This window comes from Atta colombica, unplaced genomic scaffold, assembly GCF_001594045.1.
Source record: "Atta colombica isolate Treedump-2 unplaced genomic scaffold, Acol1.0 scaffold86, whole genome shotgun sequence".
Lineage (NCBI taxonomy): Eukaryota > Metazoa > Arthropoda > Insecta > Hymenoptera > Formicidae > Atta > Atta colombica.
In genome coordinates this window covers 180,270-198,490 of record NW_017259579.1, presented here as the reverse complement: position 1 = coordinate 198,490, position 18,221 = coordinate 180,270, and the positions used below count along the sequence as shown (strand labels likewise).

Sequence of the window (18,221 nt, the reverse complement as noted above, 5' to 3'; positions counted from 1 at the left end):
TATATATATATAGTGTTATATTAATTCGAGACAAATATCTTAATCTCTAAAGACTCCAACTTTAACGCTTAGCTCAATTCCGATCGTCGCGTTTTTTATCAGATTTTTTCGTTTTGAAAACGAAATTGTCGAATAAATGTATTTTTATTAAGATTTGAGATGAGGGAGGAGGGAGGTTATTCTAAACAATTAGAGAGATATTAATATAATAAGTTGATGTTGATGACTATTAAGGTTAGAAAATCTATCACACTGACTTAATATAGCGCTATGTATACGTACTTTGGTCAATACTTATTCAAAATTGCTATCTCACTTCCGATTTTATTGAAATAAGACTCACTCGACGCGTTTTCATTGAAAACGAATGTCTGCTCTGAAACCCTTCGCATACAATGAGAGTAAAAAGTATTCGTATAAGAAATTTTTTTATTAAAGAAAGTCTTGTTTGTAGAAAATAAACATTAATTAACAATTTTATATAATATAAATACATTCTGTTCTAACATGAGGAAATGAGTTTCGCATGTATTCCTGATTTTAGAAGCTAAATTTCTCAACTGTATGAATACTTTTTGAGCATCCAAACAATTTTTAATTTTCGTTTATTTTTTAGATGATATGTTTTTTATAATTAATACACATCTTTTTAATATATATAACTTTAAGAAACATACAGTCTATTTTATTCTTTATGAATAAATTGTTAATTACTCAACAAGAAATGAAACGTCAATTAAACATCAAATCGATGTCAAATGATATTGAAATCATCGTATCGATTCAACATCAATTCGACTCATTTCTCGGTGGATAATATTTATTTTTTAAAAATAAAGTTTCTTAAAAAATATATTCTCTATACGAATACTTTTTGCACTCACTGTCTATGTTCACCGCTTTAAAAAATACAAATTTACTTCTAATGCAATAAATTTTTTTTGAAGCAGTGAATGGTAATTATTTAGAATACTCCTCCCTTCCCCCACCCGAATTTACACATATCAATTAGAGAGGTTTTTGTTTTCAGTGAAAACGCGTCGAATGAACTTTATTTCATTAAAATCGGAAAAGAAGTAGTAATTCTGAATAAATATTGGCCAAAATACGTATACATAGCACTATATTAAGTCAGTGTGACAAATTTTTTAACTTCAATAGTCATTAACTTTAATGCTTAGAGATGCCTTTTCATGCCGACATTCGATGCTCATTTTTGGCGTCAAAATAAGTCACATGATAAAAATTGATGAATATCAAACATCAATTTTGATCACGTGACTTATTTTGATGCTGAAAAAAATGAGCATGAAAAGGAACCTTATCTCGGATCACAGAGTAGAGCTTTTTTTTTGTTTCATACAAAAACGCGTCAAATAAGCTTAATTTTATGGATTTTTTTAGCTGCGAATGATAAACTAAATAACTACTAATTAAGTATTTGTTTGTTTTAAAAGCATAAATTCTCTGCTTTAAAAACAAAAATTATATAACAAATTAAAGACAAGAATGTAAAGGGAAGTAGGAGTCAGCGCGATACTTGGTACGCAAGTATAACAATATGTTTAAAAATCCATTTTTAATATAACAAAATGATGTCCGCGTTTCGATTTATTTCTTCGACTTATTTCAAATCATTCTCAATGGAATAAATACTATCCTATATAAAAGTGCATCCATCCAATGTACCATCCAATATATCAAAAAGATTCCTTAGATTCATTCCAGTTTACTGGCCAGAAAGAAACAAGTAATTCTTATGAAGTGAAGGTATAATAGGAATGAGAATGTCTAGGATCTATATATTAAATTTATTTTTTAAAAAAAACAACAAGGAGAAAATAGTTTAACAAATTGATGCAATGTACACATACAGTAATCACCCAATTGAATATAAAACTTATTTGAGTAATATGATAAAATAATAAAAGTAATCCAAATTTTTTTCGTCAAATGAGTAGCTCGAACTGTGACGTTCATTCTTCGGTTATAGAAACAAGTAATACGTGTCATCACCGATACAAGTACCGACCCGAAATGATCGAAAGCATAGTTATAAATATTGATAAATTGTATTAAAAATTGATATATAGGCATGAAAAGAGCCTATTCATTTTTTATATTAGGTGTACAACTTTGCTTCCGCAGTTTTCCTATAGATGGCTTTAGCGGTAAGTGGTGGTCGAAATAAATAGATCATAGACGTCATACAATAAACTTGGGCATCTGTCAACATAACCCCATAGAAACATTAGTCGATTTGTGTCTGCATCATAAAGTTATTCTCGATTGAAAATGTCAGTTTACGAGCCAAATTCTCGTCATTTGCGGGAGGTTTTAATTTTTTGCTTCAATATGAAGAAATCTGCGGCTGAGGCTCATCGAATGCTCTCAAATACTTATGGTGAGGCCGCTATTAGTGAAAGAACGTGTCGTGAGTAGTTTCAACGCTTCAAGGACGGTGATTTTGACGTCCAAGGTGCTCTGTATTTGGTGGGACCAGCTCGGCGTAGTGTATTATGAACTGTTAAAACCGACTGAAACAATCACAGGCGATCAGTATCGAACGCAATTGATGCGTTTGAGCCGAGCATTGAAAGACAAACGGCCGCAATACAACGAGAGACACGATAAAGTGATTTTGCAGCATGACAATGCTCGACCCCATGTTGCGAAAGTGGTCAAGACATACTTGGAAATGTTGAAATGGGAAGTCCTACCCCACCCGCCGTATTCTCCAGACATTGCTCCCTCTGACTATCACTTGTTTCGATCAATGGCACACGGCCTGGTTGACCAGCACTTCCGGTCTTATGAAGAAGTAAAAAATTGGATCGATTCAATGGATAGCCTCAAAAGATGACCAGTTCTTTCTACGTGGGATTCGTACGCTACCCGAAAGATGGGAGAAAGTAGTGGCCAGCGATGGACAATACTTTGAATCATAAATGTATAACCAGTTTTTTACAATAAAGCCTCGACTTTCGGAAAAAAACGGCGGAAGCAAAGTTGTACACCTAATATCGAAGAAAGAGACTACAAAAGAAAATAGATTGGCTATTTCATAAAATAAACATAAAAAAAAACAAAAATATAATAATATTCAATATAATAATATTCAATACATCGATTATTATATATCATATATCTTACATATATCTCAAATCATCAAGGTCCTTCTACAGAACAATATAGTTTTTCTCTTAGTCCGATAAAAAATAATTCCACGAAAAACACCAATAATATAAAAATCATTCTCAATCCTTTTTCTTTTGTGAAAGATACTGTCTCTTTTTCTTTAAAATTTGCTGATAAATTAATAATCAATTTGTCTTCTGTACAGATTCTTAGAAAAGTTCAATATTTATTACAATTAAGCGAAAATTTTTCATTATTTTTCACCAATAAAAAAGATATGATGTTTGAATTTATAAAAAACATTGAACGTTATAAGATTTCCTAACACTCAAACAAACATCAGAAACTTTTCTATTCCTATCTAATCATTAATGATCTTTCTACTTTTTTCTTACACAGAAATTGTATTGATGGCATGTTAATCGGCTTATTTTTCTTCATTAAGCGATTTTTAAAAAATAATTCAAATTTAATTGTTACGAAGACCGACAAAAACAATATTAGATTGTATTAGATAAAGATTCATACAAAAAAAAATTAATGAAATACTTAGTGACAGACACATACAATGTAGTTAACAAATATCCTACTAAAAAAATTATCAACAAATTAAAAGAGCTACTGACAAGATGGAAAATCGAACTACATCTCGGAATCGTATAAATTGATTTTTTTTTAGTGATGATATTCTTCCAAAGAGTCTATGGTCTCCCAAAGGTACACAAGCTGAATTGTCTGTTTAAAATCGTTGTATCATCTATTGACAATGCTCTTTATATATTTGCAACGTTCTTACACAAAATAATTGCTAAAAATATACCACAGCCGCGAAGCTACATCAATAATAATGATTTTGTTAACAAGTTAAAAAATACCCATAATGACAATGACTATACTTATTTGGACTATAGTTATTTGGATGTGTGTAATTTTGATGACTAGACTTAATTTCTTTGAATGTGGTTTCGCTTTTTTACTAATATTCCACTGAACTTGGCTATAAAGAGTATTGAGAAAAGATGGAATTATATCTCGGAATGTTGTAGTGTTCTCAAGGATGAATTTTTGTTAGTAATTTAATTTGTTCTTGAGTCTACTTTGTTTGATAACCAAATTTATAAGCAGAACTTTGGGACACCTGTGGACTCCTCATTATCGATTATCGCTGATATGGTAATGAATGACCTTGAAAAAAATAGATGTAAGAAAAGAAGATATATTTGATAATATTGAATTTCTGATTAAGTTTTTTATTGTTATATACGTTGATGATATATCGTAGCAGCGATTCCCATTACACAAATCTAAATAATTTTTTTAAAATGTTTAATTCTGTATTAAGATTACAGTTTATAATCGAAGTAGGGGATAACAAAATTAATTTTCTTGACACAACCATTGTCATTCATAACGAAAGACTAATATTTGACTAGTATCAAAAACCGATTTTTTCAGATATCTTAATTTTTTTATCCAGACATCTCCTCTCACAGAAAAAAAGGTGTAATCATGGGCATGATTAATAAAGTAATTTTCTTTTTTGATCCAAAATTTTATCAAAAAAATCTTGATTATTATCGTTAGTATTAAAGGATTATAAACAATATGATATCCAAAATTACATTTTATAGTATCAATGAACTTCGCAGTTTAATCAAAGTGCAGAAAGATCCATTAGCTACCAGTTCACGGAGAAACATTGTCTATAAGATTGCCTGCAAAGACTGCGAGGCTTCTTATGTAGGACAAACTGGTCGACAATTACATACATGCATTTCTGAACACAGAAATCATATTAGAAGAAAAACGATTTCCTACTTGATCATTACAGACCACAGGTTATAATTTTATCATGAATTCGATTAGGATAGGATGCAAGTTCGGATATAGAAAGGAATTATAACAAAAGATTAACATCCGAAATGCTACATATAAAAACAAAAAAGGAGTTCAAACTTCCAAACAGATACGGAAGGTTTAGATTATACGTCAGTTCTTTACAATGTAAAAATCAATGTTTACAATTATATTTTCGATCGTTTCGGGTCGGTACTTGTATCGGCGGTGACACGTCTTGTTTCTCAGTGTAACCAAAGAGTGAACAACTGTGATAGTTCGAGCTACTCATTTGATGAAAAAATGTATTTGGATCATTCTTATTATTTTATCATATTACTCAAATAAGTTTTATATTCAATTGGTTGACTACTGTATGTGTATGTGCAAGTTGCATCAATTCGATGAGGATCAATCTATTTTCTCCTTGTTGTTTCTTTTTTAAAAAATAAATTAATATATATCCTTGATAGTCTCATTCCTATTATACATATCTTCACTTTATAAGAATTATAATTTCTGAAATTATAATAATTCATTTAAATGAATATATGATATAATAATTCAACATCTTAACATTCAGATCGTAGTGGCGCTTCATATTTAAAGTAATATAATTATTTGTTTCTTTTTGATCAATAAACTGGGATAAGGAATCTTTTTGATATGTTGGATGGTTAGCACTATGATTGATACACTACTTTTGAACAGGATAGTATTATATTAATTTTGTTGAGAATGACTTTAAGTAAATCGAAATGCGTACGGACTTTATACGGACATCATATTCTGTTATATTAAAAATAAACTTTTAAATATATCCATTGTTATACTTGCACACCAATTACCGCGCTGATTCCTACTTCCCCTTACATTCTTGTCTTTAATTTTTAATTATATTAAGGAGTTCTATAACATTAATTATTGTTCTCATTATTGTTTAAAAATTATATAGAAAATAATTTGTATTTCTAAAGCATAGAATATATTTTTATAAAGCAGAGAATTTGCTTTTAAGACAATTTGTGTAATTGAAATATAAAATACTTATTCTAGCCTCAATTACATGTTGTGCGTGATCGCGGCGCATAGATATGTCTAGTCGTGTCGCTGCATCTTGTCGCTATGACAGATTTCGTAATCTCAAGTCATCAACTTTAACGTTTAATATCTCGGAATCGCGGAAACGACCTTTTTTTTACAGATTCTTTCATTTCGAGCAAAAACGCATTAAATTCATCAAAATCAGAAGTGCAGTCCGTATTCTAAATAATTACCGTTTTTTTAATTAAATAAAGAGAATATATACCTATAATTTGTATCTTCCTAATAGCAAGATATTGATCGATATGAACCTGGCGCTCAACTTTATCAAAAATAAAAATTAATACTCCAGGCTATTTGTACTTCGTTTGTACTTGTTTGTACCGATCATTATTTCGTTTGTACCTCAAACAGTTAAACAAAAAGTGAAAAATAAAAAATGGCCAGCGCGCAACTTTAAAATTTTTTAATTTCATTTATGCCATTCGAAAGAGAATCGTTTGTACCCGTTTGTATCTCTCTTACTTTCGTTTGTACCTCAAAGGGTTCGGAGATACGCGTTTCAGTTTTTGCGCAACCCCTATATAGCAAATTTAGCGAATTTTAAAGATATGGGACCATCGGCATTCGAAAGAGAATCGTTTGTACCCGTTTGTATCTCTATTACTTTCGTTTATACCTCTATTACTTTCGTTTGTACCTCTATTACTTTCGTTTGTACCTCAAAGGGTTCGGAGATACAGCGCGTTTCAGTTTTTGCGCAATCCCTATATAGTATAATATCTCCAAACCTATATAGTATCTACAAACGGGTACAAATGATTCTCTTTCGAATGCCGTTGGTCCCATTTCGATATCTTTAAAATTCGCTAAATTTGCTATGTAGGGGTTGCGCAAGAACTGAAACGCGCTGTATCTCCGAACCCTTTGAGGTACAAACGAAAGTAAGAGAGATACAAACGGGTACAAACGATTCTCTTTCGAATGGCATAAATGAAATTAAAAAATTTTAAAGTTGCGCATTGGTCATTTTTTATTTTTCACTTTTTGTTTAACTGTTTGAGGTACAAATGAAATAATGATCGGTACAAACAAGTACAAACGAAGTACAAACGGCCTGCAGTATTAATTTTTATTTTTGATAAAGTTGAGCGTCAGGTTCACGTCGGTAAGATATTGTCTATTTAGTCATTCTTAACGAATCTAACGTCTTCTGTCATCGTAAAAATGATGTGAATTTGTCACAGTACATAACGTCAAATAAATCAATGTCAAAAATATGTCATTATTTTCATATTATTTTCATATTATTAATGACATAAATAAATGGCATTATTAATTAATCACTAATAATTTTACCAATATGTCATAAATTAATCGTTTATTTGATGTTAATAAATGTAACATTGTGAATACGTCATAAATAAATGACGTCATTAATTAGTAAAAAAGATAACTCATTATTACATCTTAAATAAATCATATGACGTCAATAATTCAAAATGACTAACTGTAGTCAAAATAACTAGTTTGCGTAGCCCAAGTATGCAAACGTGACCACAGAGTACATGTGCAGATATTATAGCCGACGGCACATGATGTTTTCCTGTTGGATTGCTAGCTGGATTAAAATTTTGCCTTTATATTAGCGATGCTAGCACTGTCAGCACCACAGCTAATACGGTGACATTTTAATTCAGCTAGCAATCCAGCGAGAATCGCATATTTTTGTGTTACTTTAAATGTGCATTGTATTGAAGAAGAAGAATCCAGCAAGAAAATAACATATCGTATGCCGCCGGCTTAAGTCGATGTGACAGATCTCTTAACGTGAATAATTATTAATTTCAACGATAAAACTAAAGGCTTGTTCTTTTTGGGTGAATTTTACACTAGTTCATCTTTCTTCCTTTTCTCTCCAAGAGAAAAAAAAATGAACTGTTGGCATAAATTCAGTAAAAAAAAAAACAAGCTTTAAAATACTAGCTACTATGTAGGTATTCTTCATAGACTTATAAGATAGACGGAGCATTCATATTAGGTGTGTACAACTTTGCTTCCGCCGTTTTTTTCCGAAATTCGAGGCTTTATTGTAAAAAACTGGTTATACATTTATGATTCAAAGTATTGTCCATCGCTGGCCACTACTTTCTCCCATCTTTCGGGTAGCGTACGAATCCCACGTCGAAAAAACTGGTCATCTTTTGAGGCTATCCACGAATCCAATTTTTTACTTCTTCATAAGAAGTGCTGGTCAGCCAGGCCATGTGCCATTGATCGAAACAAGTGATAGTCAGAGGGAGCAATGTCTGGAGAATACGGCGGGTGGGGTAGGACTTCCCATTTCAACTTCCCATTTCCAAGTATGTCTTGATCACTTTCGCAACATGGGGTCGAGCATTGTCATGCTGCAAAATCACTTTATCGTGTATTGCGGCCGTTTGTCTTTCAATGCTCGGCTCAAACGCATCAATTGCGTTCGATACCGATCGCCTGTGATTGTTTCAGTCGGTTTTAACAGTTCATAATACACTACGCCGAGCTGGTCCCACCAAATACAGAGCACCTTGGACGTCAAAATCACCGTCCTTGAAGCGTTGAAACTACTCACGACACGTTCTTTCACTAATAGCGGCCTCACCATAAGTATTTGAGAGCATTCGATGAGCCTCAGCCGCAGATTTCTTCATATTGAAGCAAAAAATTAAAACCTCCCGCAAATGACGAGAATTTGGCTCGTAAACTGACATTTTCAATCGAGAATAACTTTATGATGCAGACACAAATCGACTAATGTTTCTATGGGGTTATGTTGACAGATGCTTAAGTTTATTGTATGACGTCTATGATCTATTTATTTCGATCATCACTTACCGCTAAAGCCATCTATAGAAAAACGGCGGAAACACAGTTGTACACTTAATACAAGAGAAGACAACATTGAAGGACAGCTTTACTCCAGATAGTTTTTCTCTTTTATAGTGAGCGATGGGAGGCCAATCAGCTTGATCGGAAGGCTACAATTCTCGAACGTCTATCTTTGTTGCTCTCGGCCACTTTCCAGCTTGCTGCGGCGACTAATCAATTCACCATTAGAAAAAAAAACAACTACTCCGCGATTATTTCTTTCTCTTTCTATCAAGTCTTCAGCTTCTCTCGTATGAATGCTCCGTCTATCTTATAAATCTATGATATTCTTAGAGTGATATAAAGAGAGTGGCGCCAATTCATGTGCCTAATGCTGATTGATTCCGCTATTAAATGTCCTTACTATTAGTTAGGAAGAAGGCAACATTAAAGAAAGAAGAAATTAAAACGAGGAATTGTGTCATATAAATATCTCAGATGTAGAACACCAAAATAAATGGCGATTTCCGGCTAATTGGCATCATTTTCTTCTCACGTGGGCGAATGCCCACGTTCAGTCAAGACGGGAGTCACGTGATCAGTTTTCTCCAATTTTTTTCATGCCTATGAAGCTTTGATACCCATGCTTAATCAGGAGTCACGTGATGTAATTTGCCACTCTCTCTCCCTGTGGGGTTTTTTATTCTCTTTACCCACTCTAGGTATTCTCATCCGCCATTTTTTTAATTTCACTTGATTGTTATAATATAATTTGTGACAAAGGTAAATATTAAGAAGAGCCTGCTCACCTCAAATTTTGATAAAAATACACTGTGAATCGATACGTTTTCATGTAAGAATAAAATTTGACAAGAAAAAAGTGTCGCTCTTTGCGACATCGATTAATTCTTAAAGTCGACGACTATTCGGGTTAGGATTAAAATCTATTACAATAGAGCATTAGAATATAGGTATTCGCAATTTGCCATTTTTAGTCCTTTCCTCACTCCTTGCTCTTTCTCTATTCTAAGAAGACAGATAGATTATGGCTTCAAAATCTTATACTTTCGTTTATGTATGTATTCTATGTATGAATTTCTACCATTTAATTTTTTTTCAAGAGACGAAATATATATATCATTTAAGTGAGAGATAAGTAAACAATCTTAACATAAAGCAGTCTCAAATTGAAACTATATTTAAAAAACAATATATGATTCTAAATAAATAGAAAAAGCTGCAAAAATTGGAAATTTAAACGAGTAAATTTATTTCGCAAAGATATATGACTTGGTTGATGTCTAAGATTCTCTGTTAAGATTATGTGTCTATTGCTGTCGACGAATATTATCCACAGAAAATAGAATCGTGCACCTTTTTCTATCCTATTAATACATCATCGCAACGCAACAAAGCATTTTATAAATATTGTTGCTTTAATATATATAAATATTTCAGTTTTTTTATATCCTTTTTTTTCGTCTTTGGAAATTTTAGTCTTGGGAAATTAAATAATAGAAATTCGTATATAATATCACAGAATGCGTACATAAACAAAACTATAAGATTTTAACAGCTTAGAAGCCGTAACCTATAACAATTAATAATGTGTGAGGAAAGAACTAAAAATGACGAATACTTATATTATAGTCACAGCAGTGGTTCATTGCTTTAAAAACACAAATTCACTATTGTAGCAAAGAATTAATGTTTTTAAAGCATATAATGAATCACTGTTATGACAGATTTTTTAACCCGATAGTTGTCGACTTTAAGGATTAATATTTCGATTCGCAGAGTAAAGCGACAACTTTGTCTTGTCAAATCTTTATTTTTATGTGAAAACATATCCATTCAATGTTCTTTTTAAATCGAAATTTAAGCTCTTCTTAATATAATATTTACCTTTGTCATTAATTATACTATAACCTATAAATCAAATGGAACCAAGATGACGGATGAAAATATCTACATATCTAGCACATATACGATAAATATAAGATTATTGAAATTGAATTTCTATACGTATAAAAGAAATTATTAATAAATAATTATTAGATAAGTTTTCATCAATATATAAAGGTTACCTTTTTATACTCGACGCTCATAACGTTTTTCACTGGCAGAACTAGTGCGCACTCGAAATGCATTAAAGCTGTATACTAACTTAATCTGAATGTAAAAAATTGAGATATCTCAATTAATAAAATATTATTTTGACGAAAATGAACATCGAACGTCGACATGAAAATGCACCTTAAATATTCATTTTTTCAGCATACAAATATAACCATTTATATCGTTGGAGATAAAATTGCGTACTTGTCGATCCGAAATTTTTATGGGTTCCTGGGTTCCTCATGGATCAATATTTCTGAAATTGTGAAAAATCAGAAAATTTATTTTAAATATTTTATGAAAAAAAAAAGTTATTATATAGTAGAAGAATCCGCAAATTAATAAAAATTTGATATATTTTTTTATTATAAATCAGACAAGATAATGAAAGAATCTTTTAAATTAAAAGACAGTTTGAGGTTAGAATAATTTTCCAAAAAAGTCGCTCCAATCCATAAAGATTTCAAATCGACGCAATTTTATAACAATATAAAGCTATATTTATATGCTGAAAATATGAATATTTACATATTAATAAATTTTTATCGAACAATTATTTATTAATAATAAATTTCTTTTTATACGTATAGAAATTTAATTTCGATAATCTTGTATTTAACATATATGTGCAGACGAACAGTAATACAGCCCAATAATTTGGTTGATCCACACTCTATTATCTGTTTTCTGAAATTCCGACTGTCATAGGACAGCATCCTTATAGCGAATTCGGTCACTTGCACTGCATTAGATTAGTACATACTAAAAGCTTTGCATAAAATTAGCAAAGTTAAATGTAAAAGTATATAAATATTTAAAAGATTAACTATCTACTAATGATATTGTTATGTTATTTAACAAAATATATGTGTATCATTTCATTGTCAAAGATGATTACATTGTATCACTGCATTGAGATATTTTAAAGCAGCTTTTAATATGCACTTATCCAGTGCGAATGAACGAATTCATCATTAATTAAGACTCATTCTATATTGGTCATATTCTACATAGACATCACAGGTTGTAAACTTGTTGCATCAGCCAATCCATGCGTCAAAGACGCATGACGCTTACGATGCTTAAATTGAGACACTACGAAATGAACATTGTAGATTAGATTTCTTTATGTTTCGGTTCGCGGATCAAAGCGATGTTTTTTTTTTGCCAGATTCTTTCGTTTTATCGCAATTCGTTTAATCGCGTTGAATAAGCCTAATTTCATGATTTTGTAAGTAAGCCTGACTCCTTTATAAATACTGAAGGGATGCTTTCCGATAAAAGACACATTTAATATAGTGTAACATAATGAATCATTACATTCTTGTTTACCAATATTAAACAAAAATAAAATGATTCATTCTGTTACACTCTCATCTGTGTCTTTTACTGAAAGTTCCTAAGAACTTTTTGAATCTAATATCATATGTATGTTTTCATAGGAGACCAGTACAAGTATGTTGGTGTCCAGGTTTACCGAAACATCGTCTCAATCCAGCGTCAAGAATAGTAATCCTGCAACATCCAGCAGAGGCTAAGCGCTGTTTACGTACAGTACCAATGCTCACATTGGCATTAGAATCGGGAAAATGCCTAATTTTTAGGTGAATGAAGTATAGACCACGTTTACACAGCACTCTTAACCCGGGTGTAAGCGCGTCTCGAAACTAATGTTAGTAGGCATGTCATAATTTTGACCGAAATATATTTTCGCACACATATGTGTTATACTTAGAATACATATATGATTATAATTACTATAAGTAATAATTAATAAGAAAACATTCTGATAATGGTTTATATTAATCAATTAAAAATAAAGGAACGTATTAATTACTGGAAATAATTATATTTAAATGATATATCTTTATTTTATCTTTCTTATTTGTTAAAATTATTAATATGTAACGAAATAATATAAGAAAATTATAATAATTTTATTTTTTATTTAAAAATATAATGGCGGAGACACACTAATGTAAGTGTGCGCGCTACGATCTTTTAGACCGATCGTTATAAACATATCAAATTTTATGTAAATATAAGCATATTTACGTTATCTATATATAAAACTAACAAAGTGTTTAATTTACCACTTGGATCTCAGATTTAATAAATTAATTGTGAAGTGAAATAAGGGCAATTGATTTTAGCATATATGTATTCATATATTAAGTGTACAACTTTGCTTCCGCCGTTTTTTTTTCTGAAATTCGAGGCTTTATTGTAAAAAACTAGTTATACATTTATGATTCAAAGTATTGTCCATCGCTGGCCACTACTTTCTCCCATCTTTCGGGTAGCATACGAATCCCGCGTCGAAAAAACTGGTCATTTTTTGAGGCTATCCAATTTTTTACGAATCGATCCAATTTTTTACTTCTTCATAAGACCGGAAGTGCTGGTCAGCCAGGCCGTGTGCCATTGATCGAAACAAGTGATAGACAGAGGGAGCAACGTCTGGAGAAACGGCGGGTGGGGTAGGACTTCCCATTTCAACGTTTCCAAGTATGTCTTGACCACTTTCGCAACATGGGATCGAGCATTGTCATGCTGCAAAATCACTTTATCGTGTCTCTCGTTGTATTGCGGCCGTTCGTCTTTCAATGCTCGGCTCAAACGCATCAATTGCGTTCGATACCGATCGCCTGTGATTGTTTCAGTCGGTTTTAACAGTTCATAATACACTACGCCGAGCTGGTCCCACCAAATACAGAGCATGACCTTGGACGTCAAAATCACCGTTCTTGAAGCGTTGAAACTACTCACGACATGTTCTTTCACTAATAGCGGCCTCACCATAAGTATTTGAGAGCATTCGATGAGCCTCAGCCGCAGATTTCTTCATATTGAAGCAAAAAATTAAAACCTCCCGCAAATGACGAGAATTTGGCTCGTAAATTGACATTTTCAATCGAGAATAACTTTATGATGCAGACACAAATCGACTAATATTTCTATGGGGTTATGTTGACAGATGCCCAAGTTTATTGTATGACGTCTGTAATCTATTTATTTCGACCACCACTTACCGCTAAAGCCATCTATAGGAAAACGGCGGAAGCAAAGTTGTACACGTAATATATTAGTAATATTTAACTATTAATAATATCTGTTAATAATTAACTTAAATTTGTAACAAGGAATTAATTCCAACGAATTTTATAATTTAAAAATAAATGTTCTCAAATTATCATTTGTTCTGTGCGATAAATCTTCTTGTGTTTGTTCTTAACAGTCTCACAGCTAATTAAGGAGTTTATTCTCAATGTTCAAATTACAATCATTTCAAAACCATCAAAAATCTATGATTTCAACAAATCACAATTTAATGTTGTATATACCGAAGATGGCTTAATTTATAAATCGAAACGTATGTATTAAAAACCAAAAAATTTTGTAATAAAACTTATATGATAATAATATATGTGAATAGATATATGTGAATAGACTAAAGTCAATTGCGACTATTCTCAATTGCTCTTATTTCATTCCACGATTAATTTATGTTATCTATTTTCGCATATTATATAAAAAAAACATTAACAAACATTTACGTAAAGGTAAAAATATAATAATGCCAATAAATTGAAAAATATAAATAAAAAATGGAAGAGTACAACAAAATGACCGGTACGCGATCACTCCCGGGTTAATTGATTTAATAACATCTGTAGTTATAAAACTGATCAATTATAACTATTTCTCTGTAGAATGATTGTGTCTATGTACACAATCATTCCATTCTACAGAAGTATTCTTAAGCGGATTTAATGATATCCGTAGTTATTAAAATTGGTCAATCATAGCTGTTCCTCGGAAGAATGGAACAACTGTGATTGGCCAATTTCATAACTATGATGTTATTAAACTCGATTAAGCCGTGTAAATGTAGTCTGTAATTGGTTCGTTTCTAATTACGGATGTTATTAAATTCGATTAAAGATGACCGTGTGTGTGTACAGTCAGTTATTTAGCTCAAATCATTGATTATATAATCACTGACCATGAGTTTGGATCATATAAGATTTTAAAAAATTATGTTTTTTAAGAGGAAAGAAGTTTCCGTTACCTAAGCACGAGGGCCTAGCAGAGATATTAAATGACGAGAATACTATTTTACTGTACCCATCGCCTGACGCTGTGGCACTGGACACGCTAGATCCAGTTGGAATTAACAAACAGAAAGCATATAACTTGGTTTTGCTGGATGGAACATGGCCACAAGCAAAAGTAAACCATCATGACCATTAATGACATCTGTAAACTTATAAATAAATCAAATAAACTGTTGCAATAGATGTAACAAAGTGTAACAAAAAATTTAAAAAAGTTGAGTTGATTTTTCCTATATTACTGAAAATCTTGTTGACTTTTATGGTCTACTAATTTGACTTGTATTTTGCCTTGGAGTTAACAATAAAATAATTTGATATCTATTGTCAAAAATAGAAATTCCAAAAGAATCGTTTTTAAAACATGAAATTTACAGAATGGACAGACCAACACTATACAATTATAATGTAGTTTGCTACACTGCACTATTTAATAAGGAAGGGCCAATACATACTCGAGGCTACATCTTGGTGCCTAATAATACAATATTTATATACAAATTTTAAATATGTTTTTTGATAAATGTTACAATAGAAAATCCAATTCTGATGACCTTGACTTTGACATATGTTGCCATGACCATAGTTGCAAGTTTTCTCTTACTTAAAAATCAGAGATTTCGTTTACTTTCTTACTGAAGATCACTTGCGATTTTCAAAATTGTTACTATACTATAATATATTCTTTTAAAAAACGTAAAAAAAGCGTTATCAAATGTTTTTCTTCAGTCAGAGAACTAAAGATTTGTGAGAGAGAATTGTGATCATGACCTACCTGAGTGACCTCCAACTTTTACTTTATGCTTGTTACCTGTTAAAAAGTTATTAATAAAAAATGTTCACTATACGAGGTGAAACGAAGTCTATAATTGTACTGTTCCACATGGGTTTTCGAATTTATGGGTTTTCCATGCGAAACAATGTGTCTACCCCATCTCTCCTCTTGTTTCAGAGCGTATGACTTTCCAGGGAGATTTTCATCGCACTCCTCCTCCCCCCTCCCCCCTTGTCTTGGAGCGTACAACTTTTCATGCCAAGTGAGATTTATTTTTATATTTCTAAATATAGCAGTAAATTCATAAAGCAGTAAACTTTTTTATTAATAACTTTTTAACAAGTAACAAGCATCAACTAAATCCTTTTGGAGGTCACTTAGGATCATGACCTTAACAACATATGTCATGGGCAAGATCATTGAAGCTAATCCTTGTTTACTCATTTTTTACTTGTATAAATTATGTGTTACTATCGGAAACTTGAAACGCAATCAAACTAAAGCTGAAATAATATCACAGTAAGCAACGCATAATTTATGCAAATATATTTAGAGCAAATATATTATAGAATTTACATATTAAATATTGTTAGGCATTGAGGTTTAGCCTCGATTATATTGACTTTTATTTATTTATTTGATTTATTTATATAACAATCTAGATTAATTTATTGTTTAAATATGTAACATATGATTACTAATTTAAACTTTTTAAAAGTATATAGTGTGCCAAAAAATAATAAGACAATATGATAGATTACAATAGATAATCAAATTTTTCTATGTTTATCGTTATTCTACAGGCAATATATCACTCGAGCCCAGCTCTGTATTTTCTGCGAGCTTGCAAGCTGATCGGAGTGCCGACTAGTGAATACGTGATTAGAACACAGCCAACAGAAGGCTGTCTCTCGACATTAGAAACAGGCGCAAGTGCGCTTTCGATTCTTGAAGGCGATCCCGAACTGAGAAAGAAGATGCTGGGTCCACTACATTATTTGTGTAGGCAAGTATATAAGTTCCTTTCAAATATAGCCATTATATAGAAAATTTTTCAGAATAAATATACTTCCATATAATTGAAGAAAGAAGACAAAAATGGAAAAATAATAAATCAATAACACAGACCTGCGAAAATGGATTCATTGAGATAGAAGTGATTTCCGATGTAAATTTTTTGCGCTGAGTCCTGGCCATAGAAATTGTCTAACACGTCAGCATTTTGAGATATTCTAAAAATGCTATTTTTTTAACCGATTACAAATTATTCTTCAAATTACATCTTTAATTAACTTTGAAACGTGAGGATATCCATTGATGTGACCAATAAATTCGGATTCGTCATGAAAAAATCTACAGAAATGCATTCATATATATTTTCCGAAATGATTCCGAAATGATCAAATATTTACAACTACAGGAATAAATTATATTAACATATTCCATGTTCTTTAGTAGGTAAGCCGAATGCTTCATTGAACTGATTTTTTTTTTAATTTTTACGCTTTGCATCAAAAGGTTTTTTGGATCGCTGATTAAAAGTTAAAATTTAAAGTTGTTTTAACTTAAATTATATTTATTAATTTATATTTGTATTATTAGTTATAATTACCATATAACGATTTTTTAAGCTTTAAATCGCCATATTGGATTCACTATTTTGAATTTCTATTTTAAATTTATAATCAGCAACTCAAAAATCCTTTGATGATTATCGGACTTTCAACGCAATCAATTTGAAATATTAATAATGCCTCTCAAATTTCCCAAATTTAATCTTAAAAAACTGTAATAAATTTATTGCGAAAAATATTGCCTCGGCCAGAAGTTGAAAGTCCGACAACCATATCGGTACGCAATTCTAATTTCTGAAATTAATTCATTTAAATGAATATATATAATAGTTCAATATCTTTACATTCAGACCGTAATAGCGCTTCGTATTTAAAGTAATGTATTTAACATAAATGGTCTTATTTCCAATCTTATTGGAACATTTAGATCAAAATATCTCAATATTCTGATGTGCAAAATTTCTGTAACTAGATTCGGATTCAGTGCAAAAAATTACGTCGGAAATCACTTCTATATCATAGGATTTTCCATAGTTTCACAGTTGTGTAATTATATTCAATATAGTACATAAAAAATTAATTTATGATTAATTTATCATATATGAATGACGAAAACCATTTGAAGAACTGTTCCTTCTTTCAGGTTTCAATTAGAAAATGGTGCGGTAACACATCAGAGCAAAGAATTTCTTATCAAACAGAAAACTTATCCCAAATTAATAGGCAAAAGGCTCGCCAAACAATTACGTATCTTACCGGACAGTACCGCATAAT

General features: G+C 31.2%; 2 protein-coding genes across 3 annotated transcripts in view; one reads left to right on the top strand and one right to left on the bottom strand.

Moving 5' to 3' along the window:
• Window positions 1-10,994, bottom strand: part of LOC108693048 — a 26,042-nt gene extending 15,048 nt beyond the window's left edge. The window contains exon 1 of the mRNA XM_018201712.1: window positions 10,953-10,994. The gene's annotated coding sequence lies outside the window, so the exon portion shown is untranslated. The remainder of the gene's footprint in view (window positions 1-10,952) is intronic.
• The window catches only part of LOC108693049 (DTW domain-containing protein 2), a 19,765-nt gene extending 1,545 nt beyond the window's left edge, over window positions 1-18,220 (top strand). Inside the window, exons 2-5 of one of the 2 annotated variants that reach the window (XM_018201714.1) lie at window positions 12,426-12,587; window positions 16,051-16,135; window positions 16,677-16,879; window positions 18,091-18,220. In XM_018201714.1, the coding sequence (XP_018057203.1) occupies window positions 12,426-12,587; window positions 16,051-16,135; window positions 16,677-16,879; window positions 18,091-18,220 (580 nt within the window). Of the gene's footprint in view, window positions 1-12,425; window positions 12,588-15,035; window positions 15,217-16,050; window positions 16,136-16,676; window positions 16,880-18,090 lie in introns of both variants that reach the window. The other variant, XM_018201713.1, reaches the window with a different exon arrangement.
• The last annotated feature ends 1 nt before the right edge of the window (window position 18,221 follows it).